This window comes from Gossypium raimondii, chromosome 7 (genome assembly GCF_025698545.1).
Source record: "Gossypium raimondii isolate GPD5lz chromosome 7, ASM2569854v1, whole genome shotgun sequence".
In the NCBI taxonomy this organism is placed as follows: domain Eukaryota; kingdom Viridiplantae; phylum Streptophyta; class Magnoliopsida; order Malvales; family Malvaceae; genus Gossypium; species Gossypium raimondii.
Genome location: NC_068571.1, coordinates 38,587,139 through 38,608,253, shown reverse-complemented (window position 1 = coordinate 38,608,253; position 21,115 = coordinate 38,587,139). Strand labels below are relative to the sequence as shown.

The 21,115-nt window shown below is 33.4% G+C and overlaps 2 protein-coding genes across 2 annotated transcripts; one reads left to right on the top strand and one right to left on the bottom strand.

Moving 5' to 3' along the window:
- Positions 1–233: 233 nt before the first annotated feature.
- On the top strand, positions 234–3,361 carry LOC105792591 (pentatricopeptide repeat-containing protein At2g27610). The gene has a single exon (XM_052633264.1). The coding sequence runs from the start codon at positions 504–506 to the stop codon at positions 3,123–3,125; it is 2,622 nt and encodes an 873-aa protein (XP_052489224.1). The 5' UTR covers positions 234–503; the 3' UTR covers positions 3,126–3,361.
- Positions 3,362–5,115: 1,754 nt separating this feature from the next.
- Positions 5,116–10,162, bottom strand: LOC105792601 (protein SUPPRESSOR OF K(+) TRANSPORT GROWTH DEFECT 1). The gene is made up of 8 exons (XM_012621249.2): positions 9,429–10,162; positions 7,856–7,961; positions 6,769–6,967; positions 6,357–6,425; positions 6,145–6,219; positions 5,889–5,987; positions 5,574–5,729; positions 5,116–5,435 (listed from the first exon to the last, which is right to left on the bottom strand). The coding sequence occupies exons 1-8, from the start codon at positions 9,910–9,912 to the stop codon at positions 5,310–5,312; spliced, it is 1,314 nt and encodes a 437-aa protein (XP_012476703.1). The 5' UTR covers positions 9,913–10,162; the 3' UTR covers positions 5,116–5,309.
- Between the last annotated feature and the right edge of the window lie 10,953 nt (positions 10,163–21,115).

Sequence of the window (21,115 nt, the reverse complement as noted above, 5' to 3'; positions counted from 1 at the left end):
TGTACTAATTATTATTTATTCTATATCTAACTATTATAATATATATGTAATAAATAATTTTTCCTTATATTATCACACTAAGTAACCGAGCGAATATTTATGTTTTTATCCCTTTTTTCAAGCATATAATTTTAAAGTTACGACAAGTGGATGATATGATATATTAGTGTGTCTAAACTAAATTAGTATAAACAATCTCATTAACCAACAAGTGATTGACTATAAATTTCGAATAGAGGACGGACATAGGTATAAACATTAAAGACAACTACAAATTCTGAACATAACAAGAATAATAATAATAAGAAGAAGGTTGATGACACTCTTTGCCTCTTTTCCTATTGTATTAAACATTGGAAACTCCAATGCCCTTCCACCCTTTTGCCCTTCTATGAATTCTACCCTTCAAACCTCACTTTTATTCTTTTGGTTTTGGCGTTAGGGTCTAATTTGCTCTATATGTGCAGTATAGTATAGTAGTTTGAATTAAAACCTCGGTTAGCATGACGTCGAGCCTCTCTCTTACGAGAAATCAAGCAAAACAATTCCTCAAAACTCTCAACAACCCATTCCACAAATTTCTCTCCCTTTTCCAAACCAATGTGTCGATCCCTCAACCTCTAGATCTTTGTGTTGAATCTGCTTCTTTACGGCACACTCCTCACCTGTTTGAAAAAAGTCCTCAACCAGACCTTGCCCTATGCAACGGTTTGCTTTTTGACTACTCTCGCAATAACAACAACAAGGAAGCTCTAAATCTCTTTTTGGGTATTCATAGTTTTGGTTTACCAGTCGATGGATCGACCTTATCCTGTGTTTTGAAGGTCTGTGGATGTTTGTTTAATGTCATAGCTGGAAGACAAGTTCATTGCCAATGCTTGAAACTTGGGTTACTTGAGGATGTCAGTGTAGGGACTTCTCTTTTAGACATGTATATGAAAACAGAGAATGTGGAAGATGGTAGGAGAGTTTTTGATCATATGAGGGAAAGAAATGTGGTTTCTTGGACTTCATTGCTTGGAGGCTATGCACAAAATGGAATGAATGAGGAAGTTTTAGAATTGTTTCTGATAATGCAAATGGAAGGGATAAAACCCAATCCATACACCTTTGCGGCTGTTCTTGGAGCTTTGGCGTCTGAAGGGATGGTAGAGAAGGGTGTTCAAGTTCATTGTTTGATTGTAAAGTTGGGTTTCAAGACAGTAACTTTTGTGTCCAATTCTTTGATTAGTATGTATTTGAGGTCAGGGATGGGTAAAGATGCTAGACTTGTTTTTGATGGTATGGCAACCAAGAATGCTGTGACATGGAATTGTATGATTTCTGGTTTTGTAACAAATGGGCTTGATTTCGCAGCTCTCGAAACATTTTACGATATGAGGCTTGCTGGTGTTAAGTTTACTGAAATGACTTTTATTCCTCTTATTAAGTTATGTGCTAATCGTAAGGAATTGGGTTTTGCAAGGCAGCTTCATTGTCGAGTTTTGAAAGATGGTTTTAATTTCGACCCTAAAATCAAAACTGCACTTATGGTGACTTACAGTAAGTGTAGCGAAATCAACGATGCATTCAAGTTGTTCTCAACAATGCATGAAGCTCAAAATGTTGTATCTTGGACAGCCATGATCAGTGGGCACCAGCAGAACGGTGAAATTCAAGAGGCAGTTAAACTTTTTTGTTTAATGAACAAGGAAGGTGTTAAACCAAACGATTTTACTTATTCTACCATCCTTACGGCTCAACCAGCTGTTTCTCCTTTCCAAATACATGCACAAGCAATCAAAGCTAATTATGAGAAGTCGCCGTCCGTTGGAACTGCTATTTTAGATGCTTATGTTAAGCTGGGAAATATTGAGGAAGCTGCTAAAGCTTTCGAACAAATTGATGAGAGGGACATTGTTGCATGGTCTGCAATGCTAGCTGGTTATGCTCAAATAGGAGACTCTGAGGGAGCTACCAATATTTTCATGCAGCTGGTAAAGGAGGGGATTAAACCTAATGAATTCACCTTTTCGAGTGTTATAAATGCCTGTGCATCACCTACAGCACCTTTCGAACAGGGAAAGCAGTTTCATGCATGGTCAATCAAATCAAAATTAAGTGATGCTTTATGTGTATGTAGTGCTCTTATTACCATGTATGCTAAGAGAGGGAATATAGATAATGCATATCAAGTTTTTAGGAGGCAGCAGGAAAGAGATCTCGCTTCATGGAACTCAATGATCTCTGGATATGCACAGCATGGTCATGCAAAGAAAGCTCTTGAGATATTTGAGGAAATGCGAAGAGAAAACATGGAAATGGATGATATAACATTTATTGGTGTCATTTCTGCGTGTAGTCATGCTGGATTAGTGGATGAAGGTGAAAAGTACTTCAATGTGATGATAGAAAAACACCGTATTTCTCCAACAATGCAGCTGTATTCTTGCATGGTTGATCTATATAGCCGAGCAGGCATGCTTGACAAGGCCATGGATATCATTAACACGATGCCATTCCCTGCTGGTGCAACTGTCTGGCGAACTCTCTTGGCTGCCAGCCGTGTTCATCGCCATTTAGAGCTCGGGAAACTTGCTGCAGAACAGCTTATTTCACTTCAGCCACAAGATTCGGCTGCATATGTTCTGCTCTCCAATATTTATGCTGCTGCAGGAAATTGGCATGAAAGAAGGAATGTGAGGAAATTGATGGACCAGAGAAAAGTGAAAAAGGAGGCTGGTTACAGCTGGATTGAAGTTAAGAACAAGACTCACTCATTCTTGGCCTCTGATCATTCTCATCCCATGTCATATCAAATTTATTCAAAACTTGATGAGCTAAAAATGCAACTGAAGGACATGGGGTATCAACCTGATACTGATCATGTACTTCAGGACATTGCAGATGAAGATAAAGAAACCATCCTGTCTCAACACAGTGAGAGACTGGCTATTGCTTTTGGGTTGATTGCTACTCCTCCCGGAACAGCACTTCAGATCGTTAAGAACCTTAGAGTATGCGGAGACTGTCACACTGTTATTAAGTTGATATCACTGATTGAAGGAAGAGATATAGTTGTTAGGGATACAAACCGGTTCCACCACTTCAAAGCCGGTAGCTGTTCTTGTGGTGATTACTGGTAACCATCTATCGTTGCAGCTTGCAACTTCCGAAGTGTTACTCCATTCATCTAGGTGCAACAAAGGGCAGAAATATAACATAAATCTCATGTGCTAGGGATGGCAATTCAACCCTATTTATGCATACGAGTCAGCCCTGGTAGAGTGATGGTTGCTGAGCAGTAAGGCTTACATTTATCAGAGGCAAAGTGACGGTTGCATGTGTTCCTGATTTTGCATTCAGTGAACATGTTTGACGAGGCAAGTGACAATTCATTTGAGTTGCTCTCCTTCTTTTGTTATTTCCTGATTGTTGTTACTCTTAGTAATTGTGAATGTATTGTTTTCATTGGTATAAATCAGGATTTCATCCTCTGTCGCATAGACTCTTTCGACAATGATTGCATATCCATGTCCGACACTCTGATATGTTGTTAAGATGCAATACCTGCACTTCATTACTAAAGTAAACGAGGCCCCCGCAATTACATCAACGGAAACTTCAACTGAAGGAGGAATCTAAATGTTCATAGATCAAACCAAAGTTGACTTCGAGTTTTAATTTTTTTAACAATCACATTCAAAGGGAGTTGTCCACTGCTCCCATGGAGGTTCAAACCCGGATGAGTTCTAGGGGTGAACAGTCCCTAGCTACCAGACTAATCAAGGGAGTTCTGATTTATTTTTAGATTAAATACCTAGAAGATCAATGTAGGTAGGAAAGTATTTAATCTTTCTCAAAATAAATGGGTCAATTTAATCTTTATAATATTTAAAATTGAACAAATAAATATAGTTGAAGTGGCCTAAATTATTTTTGTTAATAAAATTTAATGTGGCCAAAAGCAAAAAAAGAAAAAGAAAACTAATTGCAATGTGAAAAAATAATTTGTAAATGCAGAATTGCTTAAACTTTTTAAAAATAAAACATTATATGGTATTAATATTCTAAAATTTTAATGATAATTAATAATTAATTCCAAAATTTTGAGAGAAAAAACAAATCCTAAAAATCTCTACAACATCAAAATAACAAAAATTATTTAAAAACTAAAATTAAAAATCTTTAAAGACTTTTTGTACTTATAATTTCTTTATTTAGAATTTAGAAATGTTTATTAACATTTATTTTTCTATTTTCTGAATTTTCATAATATTTAGAATTTTATATAATATTTTTATTATTTTATCTTTAGATATTTTCTTAATTGTATTTGTATTCACTTATCCTTATTTATTCCTATGGATTAAATTACTTATAATAATTTAGTAATGAAAATAGTTAATACCATCGTTAACTGTTCTTTTTACTTTGTAATAGAATAAGAACTAAATTACCCGATTTATTTTGAGACCCTGAATATTATACTACATAGACCTCCCCGAGTGCTTATTCCTTTATTTTCTTTCCAAGCCATCTTTTTGTTTTACCATTCATTTAGGGCATCGACTTGCTATCATCCAACCACATAAAATGAAAAACGATGTAAAGTCCACTAGTTATAAATTTTGGCATCCTCAAAGGAAAATGATAGATTATATTTGATTAGGGAAAGCTTCAGTATTGCTTGATGAAATGATCAATTTTCACTTTTAATTTAGGGCATCCAAAGATGTGTTGTATTATGCATGTAAAACAATGCCCTTCATGTGATTTTTGGATCCCAAAAACAGCAGTCATTAAAAGAATTGAATCAATCTTCAGGTTATGAACCTTGAAAATTACACCCAAACCAAGTAAAAAAGATGAGGCAAACTTTAAGAGTTGTGACTCAGAGCCATTAAGCACCAATTTTATCAAGTAAAGAGAGTTTATAGAGTTCAATATTCTGCATTCAAAGCCAAGATAATATGAAAAGTAGAGGCCATTTATAAATCACATTCAAAAGTATACACTTTCACCTCTCTTTCCACTCCAAACCAGCCCATACTCACAACTGGTAGGCCAGCAAGTAGTACAGTAAATACTCCAAATGCTTACCTCAAAATTCAGATCATTTCAAAAACCAGAAAATTATGTTGCAGAAAAAGGGTACAGCTCATATTCATGCGTTATAAGCCAAATTTCTTATAATCTTATTTACACTGTATAAACAGGAGATTCGGATTGTGTCAAACATTCATTCGATGATCCAGAAGTTATAAATAAAATACAGTGTTTGCACTTACAACTAATGTAGATCAATGTGAAAAGTTACATTAAATCTATCAACCTTCCTCTCCGAACTCATTTGTAAATCTTTCATGGACCTCAAGATCAGCTTTGCTCACTGTTGGCCTCTGTCTTGCAAGCACCTTGTCAAAATCTGATCTTGAAATAGGAGGTGGAAGGATCTGCAATGGCGTTAATCAACCAACAGATATTTAATTACTTCAAAAATCACAACATTAAGAGAATCTCCAACAGCAATGAGAAGCATAGGAACACAAAGGTTAATACTCAAATACTTTCTATCTCAAGCAACTCCATACCTGTGCCGCAAGTCCTTTGGCAGCCAATTCCTGCATAGTAATTTGGACAGCACCTGGTTGCTTTGGTCCACATGGCATCCACATATCATCAGGTGTCTTGAAGAAAAACATGGCATCTTGGGTTTTACGAACAGGTTCAAAAAGAACATCCTTAACCTGTCAAGACAGAGACAAGTAAAGAAGTGCAAAAGTGACCTACTCCATATTGGCCCTTCATAGTAAAACTCGCATCCAAGATAGAACTCATAGAATGGAAAAGAAGAAAGATAAATGAAGAGAAAATATTCAAATGTTTCATATAGTTGTTGCACTTACACAAACAGATATGTCTGACCCTGAAAACCCATCCGTCCGATGAGCTAAGCTTTCAAAATCATTTTCAGTCAAGTTGTGAGGAGTATCACCCAGATGCACCTGTCATTATTTATTTTACCAAAACATGGCAGCCATGTCAAGAAACAAAAGTGATTTAATGATTCTATTATGAAAAAGACAAAAAAAAAACAAGCATTTTCTTCTCTCTTTTTTTCACAATATTTTGAAGGACAATGTTAAGGGAAAGGTCAAGTACTTTGAACATATGTTGCCGAGCCTTCAAATCTGGAAGAGGTATGTAAATACGCTTATCAAAACGCCGGCGGATGGCCTATATGAACAATTTATTAGTAAAAGAATTCATTACCAATTCAATATGAACAACTTTATTTATCATTTTCAATGCATTAGATGTTAATAAGAGTGCCCCCTAAGGATGCTCATTAACACCATCCTATTCCCCTTTACCTGATCAAGCGCGTAAGGAGTATTTGTTGCTGCAAGCACTAGGACTTTCTGATCATTATTTCCAACGCCCTAAAACATAAACAAGGTAAAAAAATTCATTCATTAAGCTAAAAATCTTGGAAGGAAACAATAGCTATGTGTCACAATTTGGCATGGGTGTAAATGAGACATGAGCACCATCAAAATACAAACACGCCATCATGGAGGTTCTCAAAATTTTAGGATAAAGATGCTAGCATACTGCAGAATATAGCAGCAAAAAATATCTTGCATAATATTTAAATAATTTCTAAACAATATAAACTTAGTCTTTCTAAATATATAAGATTTTGGAAAGGAAAATAATTTCTTGAATAGCTTCTGGCAAAGAAACTTTAAAACTCTTCTTAGCAATTTCACCACACTGACATACCTGCATCTGCACCAAAAGTTCAGTTTTGATACGTCTTGATGCTTCACTCTCATTGCCCTCACCACGCTGTCCACACAAGGAATCTATTTCATCAATGAATATGATGGATGGTGCACTGTCACGAGCCATCTGGAAAAGGTTTGAAACTAGCTTTTCGCTTTCCCCCATCCACTTTGAGACAAGGTCTGATGAAGAAACACTAGCAGAAAAGAAAAAGGAAAAGTGATTAAACTTTAAAACAGAAACAACCAGAAGCCTATCCATAATACATGCACATAAACAGAACAAAGGGATATTAGGCATCCATGCTCAATAAACAAAATGTTCATAATTACATATAAAAAATAAATTTTAAAAAAAGCCAAGAGAAATATGCACATCTGATTGGCACTTATAAAAATTCCTAGATTATTCCATAACTCACTATGATTCAGTTTCATGACAGAAAACTACATGCAAATAATCAACTTAGATTCCAATAAAAGACCTAAAAGCCTAGAACCTTCTCGACTAATATAAACTCAATATGGTACACAATCAACTAAGGTTGAAGGAACTGTAACTTGTAATCTGCTCCTGAATGACAATCACTAGAATGCATGATATACAGAATCCCGGATTGTTGAAATAAAATCACATAAAATGGAGCACTAAAATGACTGCATCAACCTTTTGTGGTATTAGATATCATAAAATGGTTCACACATAACTTCCCAAGCACAGCGGATGTAAATTTCACTTAACAGAACAAACATGGAATTAAGAAAGGTGGGGAAACTTGCAGTACATAACCACAAATTCTCAACACTGCCAACACTTTGCCAATGCAATCCAGTGATGCATATATTGGAGTCTTCACTATTGCCACCTTTCCCTTTCTCCAGATAAAAAGGAAAGTGGTGGCTGCATCACAGAGAAAGGGTAGATGACACAACATCATCAAACATGTTAGAGGTGACCTTTTTCCCCATTGTTTTCATGATTCAATATGCGCCTAAATTTTTATTTGAAAAAAGTATAAAAAGGGTTAAAATTCTTGTTATGGGCAGGGGCAGATAAAATATTCAAATATGGAAGTATATATTACCTAAAAAATGTAGAGTCAGCTTCAGTTGCAACAGCCTTGGCCAAGTATGACTTACCGGTCCCGGGTGGCCCATACAACAGAAAAGCTCTCCATGGCCTTCTCTTTCCTGAAAGAGAAGTAGGAAAACTTCAACAAAATTAATCCAATTGTATCCCAGCATATCTAATGTTTAAATGACAATAAATAGAATTGAAAAAGAAGCTAAATGAAAATACAGATTTTATTTAGTGATTTGCTACTCCACATCCCAACTTCAGTTCGAGCAAACATAATACAAAAGCAGTTCAAATCTTACCAACTCAATACTCTAGCAAGGCCAATACTAGAAAAGGTAGGAAAATATATGGACAGGTTAATGAGAGAGCTCTATTCCTACCATATTGCAAGCTCGATACCACTTTGTTTAACTCCATATCATAAGAGGGAACAAAATTTCAGCTAGACAGCAAATGAAATGAGTTACAAGACAAGTTTTAAGGTGAATCCAACAAATCCTACAAGAAAATTATAATGGAACCTTAAATATATTTAAAAACTTGACTGTCAAAACCAAATTAGCCCATCTGATTGAAATGGCAATGTTGCTAACTCCAAATAAGGGAGTCTGTGACCATGCAAGCAGCCAAGCAACAGTTTCTATAAGATAAAATTGACACTAATAGAGGTAGCAAGCAAATATTAGCAAGGTGATGCCAAAGGTTGTTTGTCAAATTTAAGTTTCACAAGAAGTAAAGAAGATGATGATGATCATGAAGTGATGACAATGACGATGTGTTTGTAAGGCCATTGTCACTTAACAGCTATGATAATTAGATTAGCAACTCAACAGCAAAATAATTGGTTTCAAATGTGCAACTATGCTTTCTCAAATTAACTCCCTCAAGATCATCATATGGTTTACTAGTGAGCAAAAATCTAGCCTTGATGCTTGTGATATTCAAGGAATCAGTTCAAATACTGCCTATAAAAATGACAGCATGACACAGCACAAGTAGCCATATCAATAATTTGCTAAAGTCTCTCTGCCTTCAACAGTCCAATAGAAATTAACAGGAGCTATATTCGCATGCAGTGTGTCATAGGTACTCAAAAAACAGAAAAACTAAAATCTGCTATTCACATTTAAGACTAACAAACTCGAGCAAAGGAAATTTGTGTCAATTAATTGACAATGCAACAAGATTAGGCACTCTCCATTACTACAATCAACTTAAAGAAACAGGCTTGTTTGTCCTAACAATATGAAATATCAACACCAAGATTGCATGGCATCTAAATAATATCACTAAAAAGAACAAATTTCTTAACAGTTCCACAATCAACAAGAAACCATTTCACTATGCTCTTCCAATTGAAGAAATTAGAAAAAGTCAATAATTTTATAGTTAAGAAAAAATCCTTAACCACTCCTACCAAGTAACCGCAAATAACATAAAATTCCTGGATAATTCAGCAATAAAAAATTAACCCATTTCATTGTCAATTACTAAATACTAAAAGCCACAAGTTTTATATCAGTACACTCAAATCATCCTCAGAAAATCAATAACAAAATCCCCCAAGAAAAACTAACCAGTAAAAAATTGAGGAAATTTGACTGGCAAAATAACAGCTTCTTGCAAAGCCTGCTTAGCACTTTCTAACCCAGCCACATCATTCCACTTAATATTAGGCTTTTCCCTAATAATAGCCGAATCAAGCCCAGCTCTCAACTTAGCCTGATCGGGATCCTCCCCATCACCTCCTTCCCCTCCGCCGCTACCATCCTTGGGCTTACTTTTGGGGCGAGTGGCAACAGCAGCGCCCCCATTAGTAGCCGGTCCAGGCCCACCTTCATCTAGAACGGTACGGATCTCCTCGGCACGGCGTAAATACTCGGTGAATTTCTGGGTAATAGCCTCCCTGATTTTGGGGTTCTTCTCGTATTTCAAATGGGTCTTGAAATACTCGAGCGCGTTCATGTATAAAGGGAAAGCTTTGCTATAGTTCCCAGCATTGTCTTCTTGGACCGCCTGCTTCACATACTCTATCGCTTGTTCTTTGAAATTGCTATACATTTCTTTTCTTTTGTTCTGGGTATTAGATATATTTTCTCAAAGAAATTGCATGGGATCGATAAAAAATTAATCAATTTTTTCTTTGTTCAATGTGAAATTTAGGGATTGGATGGGAGGATAGGGAAGGATGAAAGGTAGGGATTTGGCTGATGCTAATTGCAATGAATTAGGGAAAGTTTATTCTGCACCTCTTTCTCTTTGCGATCGATCATATGAGGAGGCTTTGACGAGGAAGGTTCCTTCGTCATAACTTAAAATTAATTTATACCAGTGTATAAATTTTATAATTTATAACATTTTTTTAATTATTTTATTTATTATGTAAATTTTGGGTTTTTTCCTCAAATAATATATAAATAATTAATTACGAAAAAGGTATAAATAACATATTAATTATTAAAATAGGCATATGATAGAAAAATCTTATAAAAATATTTTTTGGTAAAAAAAACAATTTGGACTAACCGGTAAGAAGTTTCTCCATTTTGGATGTTAAGAAGGGAATAAAAGAAAATAATAAATAATGGGGATTTATGAGGAAATTTACTCTTTTGAAAGTTTAGTGCTGCTACAGTGTCACGCTGCACTTTAAAGTCTTTTTTCAGCTGTCAATTAAAACCGTAAATTTACATATCAAGTCTTTAAATATTTTATATCATCATATTTTAATTTGGTACCGCCAATATATTAGATGACAGCGTCAAAACACTGTAACAAATACTTATTTTTGTAATTAATTTATTTTTCATACCTTTTTTGTAATTAATAATTTTTCTATTATTTAGATAATAAAAACCCATAAATTTTATTTCCGTTTCTATTTTGAAATGTTAATTATTACGTATCTATACTATATTAACTATTTAATTGAATTAATATTGGAACAACAACTTAATTTGAAAAACACAACCTTCACTTGAAAATGACCAAAAAATATTTACTTTTATAATAGGATGATATTTTTCTTAATAAAACAATATAGAATATATGATTTTTAAATTTCTAATTTAATTAAAGTGTTAGTTGATTTTAAAAGATTTGTAAATATTCTTTTTCATTCATATATATTCCAAAATTAAGTAATAATTGCAAGGATGTTGGTATGTGATAGGATGGTGCATGGCTGCAAATAGTATGTTTGTAAAGAGCCGCCCAACTTGATTGGGTTGGCCGAATCCCACCGAGTCTTTTGCAAATAGTAGCCATTCGTGCAAACGGAAAAGTCATGAGCTTTTAAGTTTCTTTTTTTACATACAATAAAGAAGGGGTAATAATATCATGGTTTAACCATCATCCATACAAATTTGGATTCTTTTTAACACACATTTAAGTTGGATCTATAATTACACAATGAATAATAATAATGTTATTATGCTATAAATTTGAATACATTATGAGAAAAATTATGCATTTTAAAACAAAAGGGAATGACCGAGGTAATGAAAGAAATAATAACAAGAAAAGCTCAAAGTATTGAAGAACGTTTTGATTCTTGAAAACACAAAATTACATTAGATAAAATGACATATAAATAGCTTAACTACATGTAACGTTAAAGCTAAAAAACCTGTAACTAATAGCCCACTAAAACCTCAACTAACAAAACATAATCTGATCATATCCCTATAAAATAGGAACCAACTTATTTGATAAAGAAAACAAGTAAATTAAAAAAATCCAGTAAGATGCACTAATTTTTAACACTCCCCCTTAGTGCATGCTTACAATCAAGAACTCCAAGAGCATCTCTAAATTGCTGAAACTTAGGCTTCACCAAAGCCTTAGTGAAAATATCAGCCACTTGATCGTTGGTGCAAATGTTTACAAGCTCAATCTCTTCACTTAGAACCTTTCCTCGAACAAAATGATGTCGAACCTCGATGTGCTTCGTTCGAGCATGAAAAATCGGGTTCGATGCAAGCTTAATAGCACTTTCATTATCACACTTGATTTTTACAGCATAATCAACTTTGCATATGTCTCCTATCAACCTCTTCAACCAAATGCACTCTTGTGCAGCCATAGTTGCTGCCACATACTCGGCTTCGGTACTCGACAAAGCAACAACACCTTGCTTTTTGCTACACCAAGAAACCATTGTTGAAACAATATCTTGAAGTCGAGTGACGATCGTTTGTATCTCCAGCCCAATCGGCATCAGTAAATCCACTCAACATAAAGCTATCACATCTCTTGTATAGAAGACCATAACCAATAGTTCCTTTAACATAACGTAAAATCCTCTTTGCTGCATCCATATGAATAGTTGTTGGATTCTGCATAAATTGAGAGACAACATTAACAGAGTATGAAATTTCAGGCCTTATAATGGTCAAATAGATTAAGCTTCCAACAAGTTGTTGAAACTTCCTTGCATCTTCCAACGGCCTCCCATCATCTTTCTTCAACTTCAAATTTGGCTCTATCGGAGTAGCTTTTTCTTTCGACTCCCCCATACCGAAACGCTCTAAGAGATTCCTTGCATAGCCCTTTTGAGAAACAAAGTAACCTTGATCTGATTTTTCCACTTCTAGACCAAGAAAACATCCAATCTCTCCCAAATTTTTCATCTCGAAACGAACAGACAAGTCATTCCTCAAATTACAAATTTCTGATTCATTATCTCCAGTTATTATCATACCATCAACATATAATAATACCAAGAGATGTGCACCTGATTCCAATTTTATAAATAAACTAGAATCTGATTCAGAAACTCTAAAGCCACAAAAAATGAGATATTGAGCAGTTTTACCATACCATGCTCGTGGCGCTTGCTTAAGGCCATATAACGCTTTCTTCAAATGGCAAACACGATCGGGAAATTCCTTAGAGACAAAGCCAACAGGTTGCTCCATAAATACTTCACGATCTAAATCTCTGTAAAGAAATGCATTCTTTACATCAAGTTGCCATAGTCTCCAACCTTTAAACGCAGCAAGCGAAATAATCGATCTTACCGTCACCATCTTTGCTACTGGGCTGAACGTCTCCTCGTAGTCCAATCCATAATTTAGAGAAAAACCACGAGCCACCAGATGAGCTTTAAATCTATCAATGGTGCCATCCAATTTTTTCTTCACGCGAAAAACCTATTTACAAGTGATCGGCTTACAATTTTCTGGTTTAGGAACCAACTCCCACGTCTTATTTTTGTCTAAAGCTTCAATTTCTTCTTCAATGGCTACCTCCCATTTTGAATGGCCTTTGGCTTCTTCATAACTTACTGGTTCTTCATCAGACGCTCCAACAAAGAAACAAGAAGTGATATTGCGATGATTAAGCTTCACCTCATAGTCTCTGAGATACTCAGGTTGTCTCGTTTCTCTGGTAAACCTCCTCACTCTCTGTTGCTCACCACCCTCATGTCGTTGAACATTCTGACTTGGAGTTGGTGTTGGAGATTCATTTTCCAACTCATCATCAGTGAATGGTTGCAAATTAACTCTTGGAAATAGCTCATCCAATTTTTCACCATCGCCTTCAAGAACAATATTTTCTGCAGCAAATCTTTGAGTGGAGTAGAAAGATGATACTTCATCGAACACGACATCTCTCGAAGTAGTAAACTTCTTCGTATCCGGATCCATACACCTCCATCCCTTCCTGTAAGAATCATAGCCAACAAATACACACTTCTTTGCTTTCGGATCAAGTTTAGTTCTTTTCGATTTTGGAACATGTACATAACAAATAGAACCGAAGACTTGAAAATAATTCACATTTGGCTTTTCACCATATAAAATCTCAAAAGGAGATTTCTGTGTACCTGGCCAAGGAGGCAGCCTATTTGTCACATGACATGCACAAAGAACAGCTTCTACCCAAAGCTCTCGAGGAAGATTCTTGTCATGTAGCCATGAAAGGCAAATCGAAGCAAGATAACCAAGCTTTCTTTTTGCAACTCCGTTCTACTGTGGAGTATCTGGACAAGTCATTTGACGATAGATGCCGTTGTCATCACAATACTGAAAAAAATCATCAGACATGTATTCTCTGCCATTGTCACTTCGAAGACACTTAATCTTCTTTCCAAACTCTTTTTCAATAGTAGCTTTGAACTCCACAAACTTGGATAATGCTTCACTCTTCTCTTTCAAAAATTTCACCCAAGCGAACCTTGAGTAATCATCCACCAAAACCATGACATAACAGTGGCCGCTAAAACTCGGTGTTCTCGTTGGTCCCATCAAGTCCGTATGAACCAATTCGAGCAAAGAAGATCTCTGATTTAATGAGCTTTTGAAAGGAAGACGATGATATTTACCATATTGACAGCCTTGACAAATCACATCTTCACGTACACTCTTCAAGATTGGCATCCCATCTAACAACCTTTTCGAAGAAATTTGTTGCAGCATTTGGTACCCCACATGACCCAATCGAGTATGCCAAATAGCGGCGTTATCGGTTTGGCTTGTTTTCTTCACATAAGCTTCACCTGCTGACATAACGAACAACGAGCCTCTCTTTTCACCAGAAAACACAACATCAGCAGAAATTTCTTTCACATTATCAAGCATCTTCACATCTTTAGGGCCAAACAAGACATATTTTCCAGAATCAATAATTTGAGAAACTGAAACTAAATTTTTCGTCAAACTTGGAACATGATACACATCAGTCAATTTGACACTTTCGGTTCTCGTATAGTCGGCAACATCGATCACCACAATGCCCTCTTTTGCTATCGGATGAGTGGAGTTATCCGCAGTCACAATAACTCGATCTCCACGGTGTTCATACATCTCCGAGAACAAAGTATCATTTCCGGTTACATGGTGAGAACAACCAAAATCAATGATCCACTCCTCCTTCTTGTTATCAGCATAATTGACAAAAGCTTTTGATGACTTTTGTTCAATAGCTTCAACAGTAAAGCAATGCTACCATTTGAGCCGACCATCGTTTTCTTCCGTGGACGCGACATTGGCCTTGGAAATCTTCACACGGAAATTTCTCTTGATATATCCAGTCTTTCCGCATCTGAAGCATTTGAAAGACTTTTTGCTTTGCGAGTTGCCATCTTTTTCCGAACTAGAGTCTTCAGATCTGCCTTTATTTCCAAACTCATTCTTCTTGCTTGGCTTCCCTTTTGGGAAGAGAACGGCATCAGATTCGAAACTTTTCTCCATCTGCTTTGCCAAAGCTTCTTGATTAGAGAGCAAATTCTCTAACTCCTCCACCGAAGGCTGTGTCGACCACCTTTGAATAGAAGTGACAAAAGGCCCATACACCTTCTTCAAACCGCGGATAAGATAACGACGCAAACGAGCTTCACTAACTTTCTCATCCGTATCTATCTCTGAAATTTCAGCACTAATATTTTTAACTCGTAAAAAGTATTCTGAAATTGACATACCTCCTTGTTTTAATCCGACCAATTCGTTCTCCAACAATTGCAACCTTGCGGTATTCTTCTTGGTAAACAACCTTTCGAGCGTTTCCCAAACTTCTTTTGGAGAGTTAACATCACGAACATGATCAATGAACTCTTTGCTAATAGAAGTCCTCAAAGCAAAGAGAGCTTTACCGCACTTGACCTTCCACCTCCTTCGTGACTCGGCATTCTCGGGAATATCAGGAGGAATTGTTGCATCAACGTCAACAACCAATCCCCACAAGTCCTGGCCTTGAAGAAACGCCTCTATACACATCCTCCAATACTTGTAGTTAGTGCCTACAAGCTTCTCCATACCAATCTGATTATTTCCTCCATTTGAAACCTCTATTGCAGCAACTAGCAAAACACCCTTTCACACAATTAACCAATGAATAACCTAGCTCTGATACCATAAAACAAAAGGGAATGACCGAGGTAATGAAAGAAATAATAACAAGAAAAGCTCAAAGTATTGAAGAACGTTTTTGATTACTGAAAAACACAAAATTACATTAGATAAAATGACATATAAATAGCTTAACTACATGTAACGTTAAAGCTAAAAAACCTGCAACTAATAGCCCACTAAAACCTCAACTAACAAAACATAATCTGATCATATCCCTATAAAATAGGGACCAACTTATTTGATAAAGAAAACAAGTAAATTAAAAAATCCAGTAAGGTGCACTAATTTTTAACACATTTTTTTTCCATTTTAATATTTATATATTTTTTATCACTTCCCATACTATTTTTTTTTCCAAATTGATGTCCAATCATTAATCAAATTATTAAGTCTATTTTTAAAAATATAACCAATCAAAAATTGCTATGGAACCAAAAAAAAACTAAGTATTATTTTCACTTTAATATATATGTATATTCTTTTTACTTTATATTCTTTTATTCATTTTTCCTCTCATCTCGAGTCTCTTTTACAAGTGTGAGCATTTTAGGTGTCATGGTTTAGTTCAAGGATTTAGAATCGGATCGATGGTCAAACCAATTAAGTCATCAGTTCTCGGTTTAACCGATTCATCTAGTTCAATCAAATAAATATTAAATTTTCATAAATAAAAAAAACTTTAAAATAGAGAAAATCGATTCAACCAGTCTGTATCGGTTCATGGGTCAATCAGTTCAATGTCTATCTTTGAACCAGTACACCAATCAACTCTCAATTCGACCGACTAGTCTTGTTCAATTTTGAAAACATTGGTTTTGATCGATGAAAGAACTTTTTCAATCTCATTTGGTCGAGTAGGCAGGCGGTGAAGTTCAAAAACATAATTAAATTGCCAACGTGACCTCAGGATGGTGCATTTCGAGCATTACTGGTATTGCTAGACATTATAAAAGAAGAATAAAAAAATAAAAAGAGAAATAATGTAAAAGAAAATTAAAGAATATAAATTTTAAAAGTTTATGACATGGTTGTCTATTATTGGTTGAAATCTTTTTAACAGATATTACATTTTAGTGTAAAGTGGGTAATGAAAGAATAGTTTCGATGTTATTTGTAACAAAAAAAAAAGAGAGGTTTAGGTGCCGTCTTGGGAAAAATGATATAAATTAGGTACTAATTCATGACTTAAGCCTTCTTTTAAAATAGATTTAATTACTTTTTACTATCAAGAGTACCAACTTTGGGGGGGCGGAGTAATTTAGGCACCACTTGTGGCAAAAAAGTTTAAATGTCAATATAAAAAAATTTATATAATTTATATACCAATTTGTGAGTTAAACCTTATAAAAATACTTTATAAACATAGAAGAGTGTCAAAATTATAAAATAAATATTAATATTAAATTATGACACTTATTACTTGATTGAGATGGTTGCAAGTTTACAAATTATAGCGCTTTAAGTTCAAATCACATCATTGTCAATTTAATTTTATATAAAAACATAAAAGACAACAATACCTTCATAATAATATAATATAATTTGTAGGAAGAAGTTTAATTTAAAGGGAGGGAAAGCATTTGACATACTACCAATGCATAAATCTCATGCCCCATCAATTAATAATAAGATGACATGTCATTTGTATAAAATATATATATTGAAAGGTTTAGAAATAAATACAAGAACATCAAATTTGAAATTCATAACCCAAAATCAAAAGAGAAACAAATTAATTATAATTAATATTTGATTATGTTTAAATAAAGCTAATTATATTTATTTTTAAGTCCTTCGATATTTTTAATTTTACACCAATAACGATATGTCATCTTATTATTAACTAATGGTGCATGAGATGTTTGGATCGACGATGCATCATATATCAATCCTCAATCTAAACTTCTTCACACAAAGTAAATTGGTAGCGGTATTATTATTAGATTATGACACACTTATGACATAGAAAAATTTTATGTAATAAATATATTTATTAAAATTTATATAAGAATCAAATAAAGCTTTGGTTGAAATGATAAAATTTAAATTTAAAATACATTATGTTCTAGGTTTGAATCACGAGTTTTTTATTGATTTTATATAAAAGTATAAAAGATAAAAATACTCTAATAATAATATAACTTACTTTGTATATAGAAAATATTTTAGTCATTTTTCAATTGAGTGCATCAACAAAGTATGGAGCTTAAATATAATATAAATACATTTAGAAGGGAGATATGTTTTAGGAGAAATGTGGTAGTTGCTTTAAAATACAGAAGCTTTCTTAAAAGATAAGTAAGGTTTTCCTTTTTCCAAAACTACTAAATATACTTGGTAAAAGGAAACATGTAAAAATTATATAAAAGTTAAATAAAGCTTTAATTGTAAAGTTGAATAGTTATAAATTATGATGTTTTAAGTTCTGTATAAATTTTTATTGGTTTCATATAAAATATATAAAAAAACAAAAATACACTTAGAATAATATAATGGGTAAAGAACACCAACAATCACTCAACTTTCAAAAAATAACAAATCAATCCTACTAACCTTTTTCCGTTATAGATGTAACGAAAAAGTGACTTGTCATTTAACCAGCCACGTTGGAGTCCTTACTGTCATTTAATCGGCCACGTTGGAGGGTTTGTTGTCATTTAAACAATAGTAGAAGAGGAGGAGGAGGAGGAGGAGAAGCCAATTTCCTAATATGAAAGGTCGTTCGATTATACCAAGAAGGTGCAAAAAAGAAAAAAAAAATAGTACTAACTACTAACCATTAGAGATTGAAGAACAAAGAGAAGCATTTACATCCATATCACCAGTAAGGCCGTCATTTTGATCACTAGCAAGGCTCTGCTAAAAACATATAAGAGAAGTCAAGACTCATAAATAGAGAGCAAAAAAAAAAAAAGAGAGACAACTAATCGAAACCCAAAAAAAAGAAAAAAGAAGACTTTATAGATATGAGATATAGCAAAAGAAAGGCTAAAGAGGAAAGAGAGAAGTTTAGGTCTTCTTCTCCTGTAATAACCAGGGCTCACCCACACGAAAACAAGGGTCCCTGCCTCTTCATCTCCACCCTTTTTCAACTAATTGTAATGACTCAACCCAAAAAAAGAGAGAGGAAATCTATAAAAGCCCCAGTTCCCAATAGAACTTAACCCTAGGTCTAGAAATTGTTAAGAAAATCTATAAAATTGAGGTTGATTCACAGAGGAAACATCGTTAAGGAAAACTATAAAATCGTTAAGGAAGCTTTCAAATCAATTGGAAGCTCTTCTTCACCAGGTTAAGCGACGGGAAGTTGGGAGGGGGTGAATAAACGGTGAGGAAGGAAAAGTTTGGATCTCTGGTAGTTTTTCTTGTTTCAGCATCTCCATTTCTTCTCTTCTTCTTCTTCTTCTTCTTCTTCTCCTCTTCCTCCTTTTTATTTTTCTTCCTCTTTTATTGTTTTGTTTGGTTCTTAAATTAGGTTTCCACTGTGACAAGTTAGGCAACGTCAGCTAGTTAACTAGTCACGTCAACTGTCTCATTAGGCCTGTAATAGAAAATGTTAGTGGGTGACTAATTTGTCACTTTTCGATAACGTTAGTGACTGATTTGTTATTTTTTGAAAATTAAGTGACTAGTTGAAAATTGAGTGATTATTTTATTATTGAGATCAAAGTTGAATGACTGTCGATATACTTTACCCTAATATAATTTATTTTATAAAAATAATAAGTTTTTATTAATTTTCTAATAGAATTAATACTTAATTAATTAGCTACACCAAAACACTAAATTTTTTCTACTGAAGCTTTAAACTCCAATGAAAATATTGTATGTCCACTTATATTATTTACATTTATATCTTAACTCTTTTATTTATTACCATGTCTCCTTCTTACTTTTATTATTATACTTTCCCTTTTACATTCTTTTATACTTTTAAAATTTATTATTATAATATAAACTATTTATACTTTCTTAAATTTTGAATTTAATAGCTTTTAAATTATTTATTCTACCTTTTAATTATTTAAATGTCTTCAGAAAAAACTACTCATTTGATATAATATTTTTATAATTGAATTTAAATTGATATATTGAATAACTGTTAATGTTTTAATAATATTTAATAATTTATTGAATATGTTATAGGATTAATTATATAGAAGGTTTAATTTGATGTTTTAATGGTATATTATATTTTGACTATCATTAGTCTCATTATTATAATAATTAATCTCATTACTACTGCTATTTTTAATATCACCGGAGTTAATTTTACTGCTCATCCAAACTAAACTATGACACACATATGACATGGATAGAAAAGATGGTATAAAAGTACATTTATAAAAATATCATATTAAAACAGATGAGAGTTTGGTTGAATTGTTAGAGTTGAGCCTTTGGAAACTATAATTATTTATGATGACATCTCAGTGTGTTGATTTAAATTAAGTTTTTATAGATTTTATATAAAATATAAAAAAATAAAAACATTCTCAAAATAATATTTTGGGAGAAGGCAACATTTAGTCTCAAACTTGACAATTTTTTTCAATTTGGTCTCTAAAATTTTTTGGTCCACAGTAGCCTATGAACTTTACAACTTTTCTCAACTTTGGTCCATGTGGTTAAGGGTGGACGTTTGACCGAATCTAGTCGAATTGAGTAAAATTTTTAAGATTTAATCGAGTTGACGAGTCCTATTTTATCATCCTAACACAATTTGAAATTTTTTCGAATCGAGTTGAGTGAAATGAAATTCGAGTTGAGTCGAATCGAGTAAAATTGTTCGAGTTAAATTAAAAAATTAAATATGTCAAATTAAAATATTGTTACAGTATAACTAATTCCAGCACATAAATTTGAAACAATATATATTTGAAAACTTTTTCAAAGCAAAATTAAAAAATACTTTAGTATAATAAACTCAATTATTAATTAACTTATTTAGATCCCAAAATTATTATTCTAGAAAATTTTAATTTTCAACTTTCTTTATATATTTTATTTTTTTGAACTTTTATATTTTTTAAAATATAAATTTTAAAATTTTATAAATATTTTGATTTTTTGAAAATTATTTTGAATTTTTTTTTGTAATTTTTGTTGAGAGAGACCAATTTGCTTATTTTCAAACTTGACAGGGATGGTATTTATACCAATTTGTTATTCGAATTATTCGAGTTATTCAAAATGTAAAATTCAATTCGATTCAAACTCTAAACTCAAATTTCTTATTCGAGTTGACTCAAATAATTCGAATAACTCGAATAACTCGATTCGATTAACTCGAAATTCAAATTCTTTTTTGATTTTTTCGAATTAAATCGAGTTTTGCTCACTCTTACATGTGATGATGTTACACTTTGAGATTATGTCCGACCATTACCTAAAAGTTGCCAAGTTCAAGG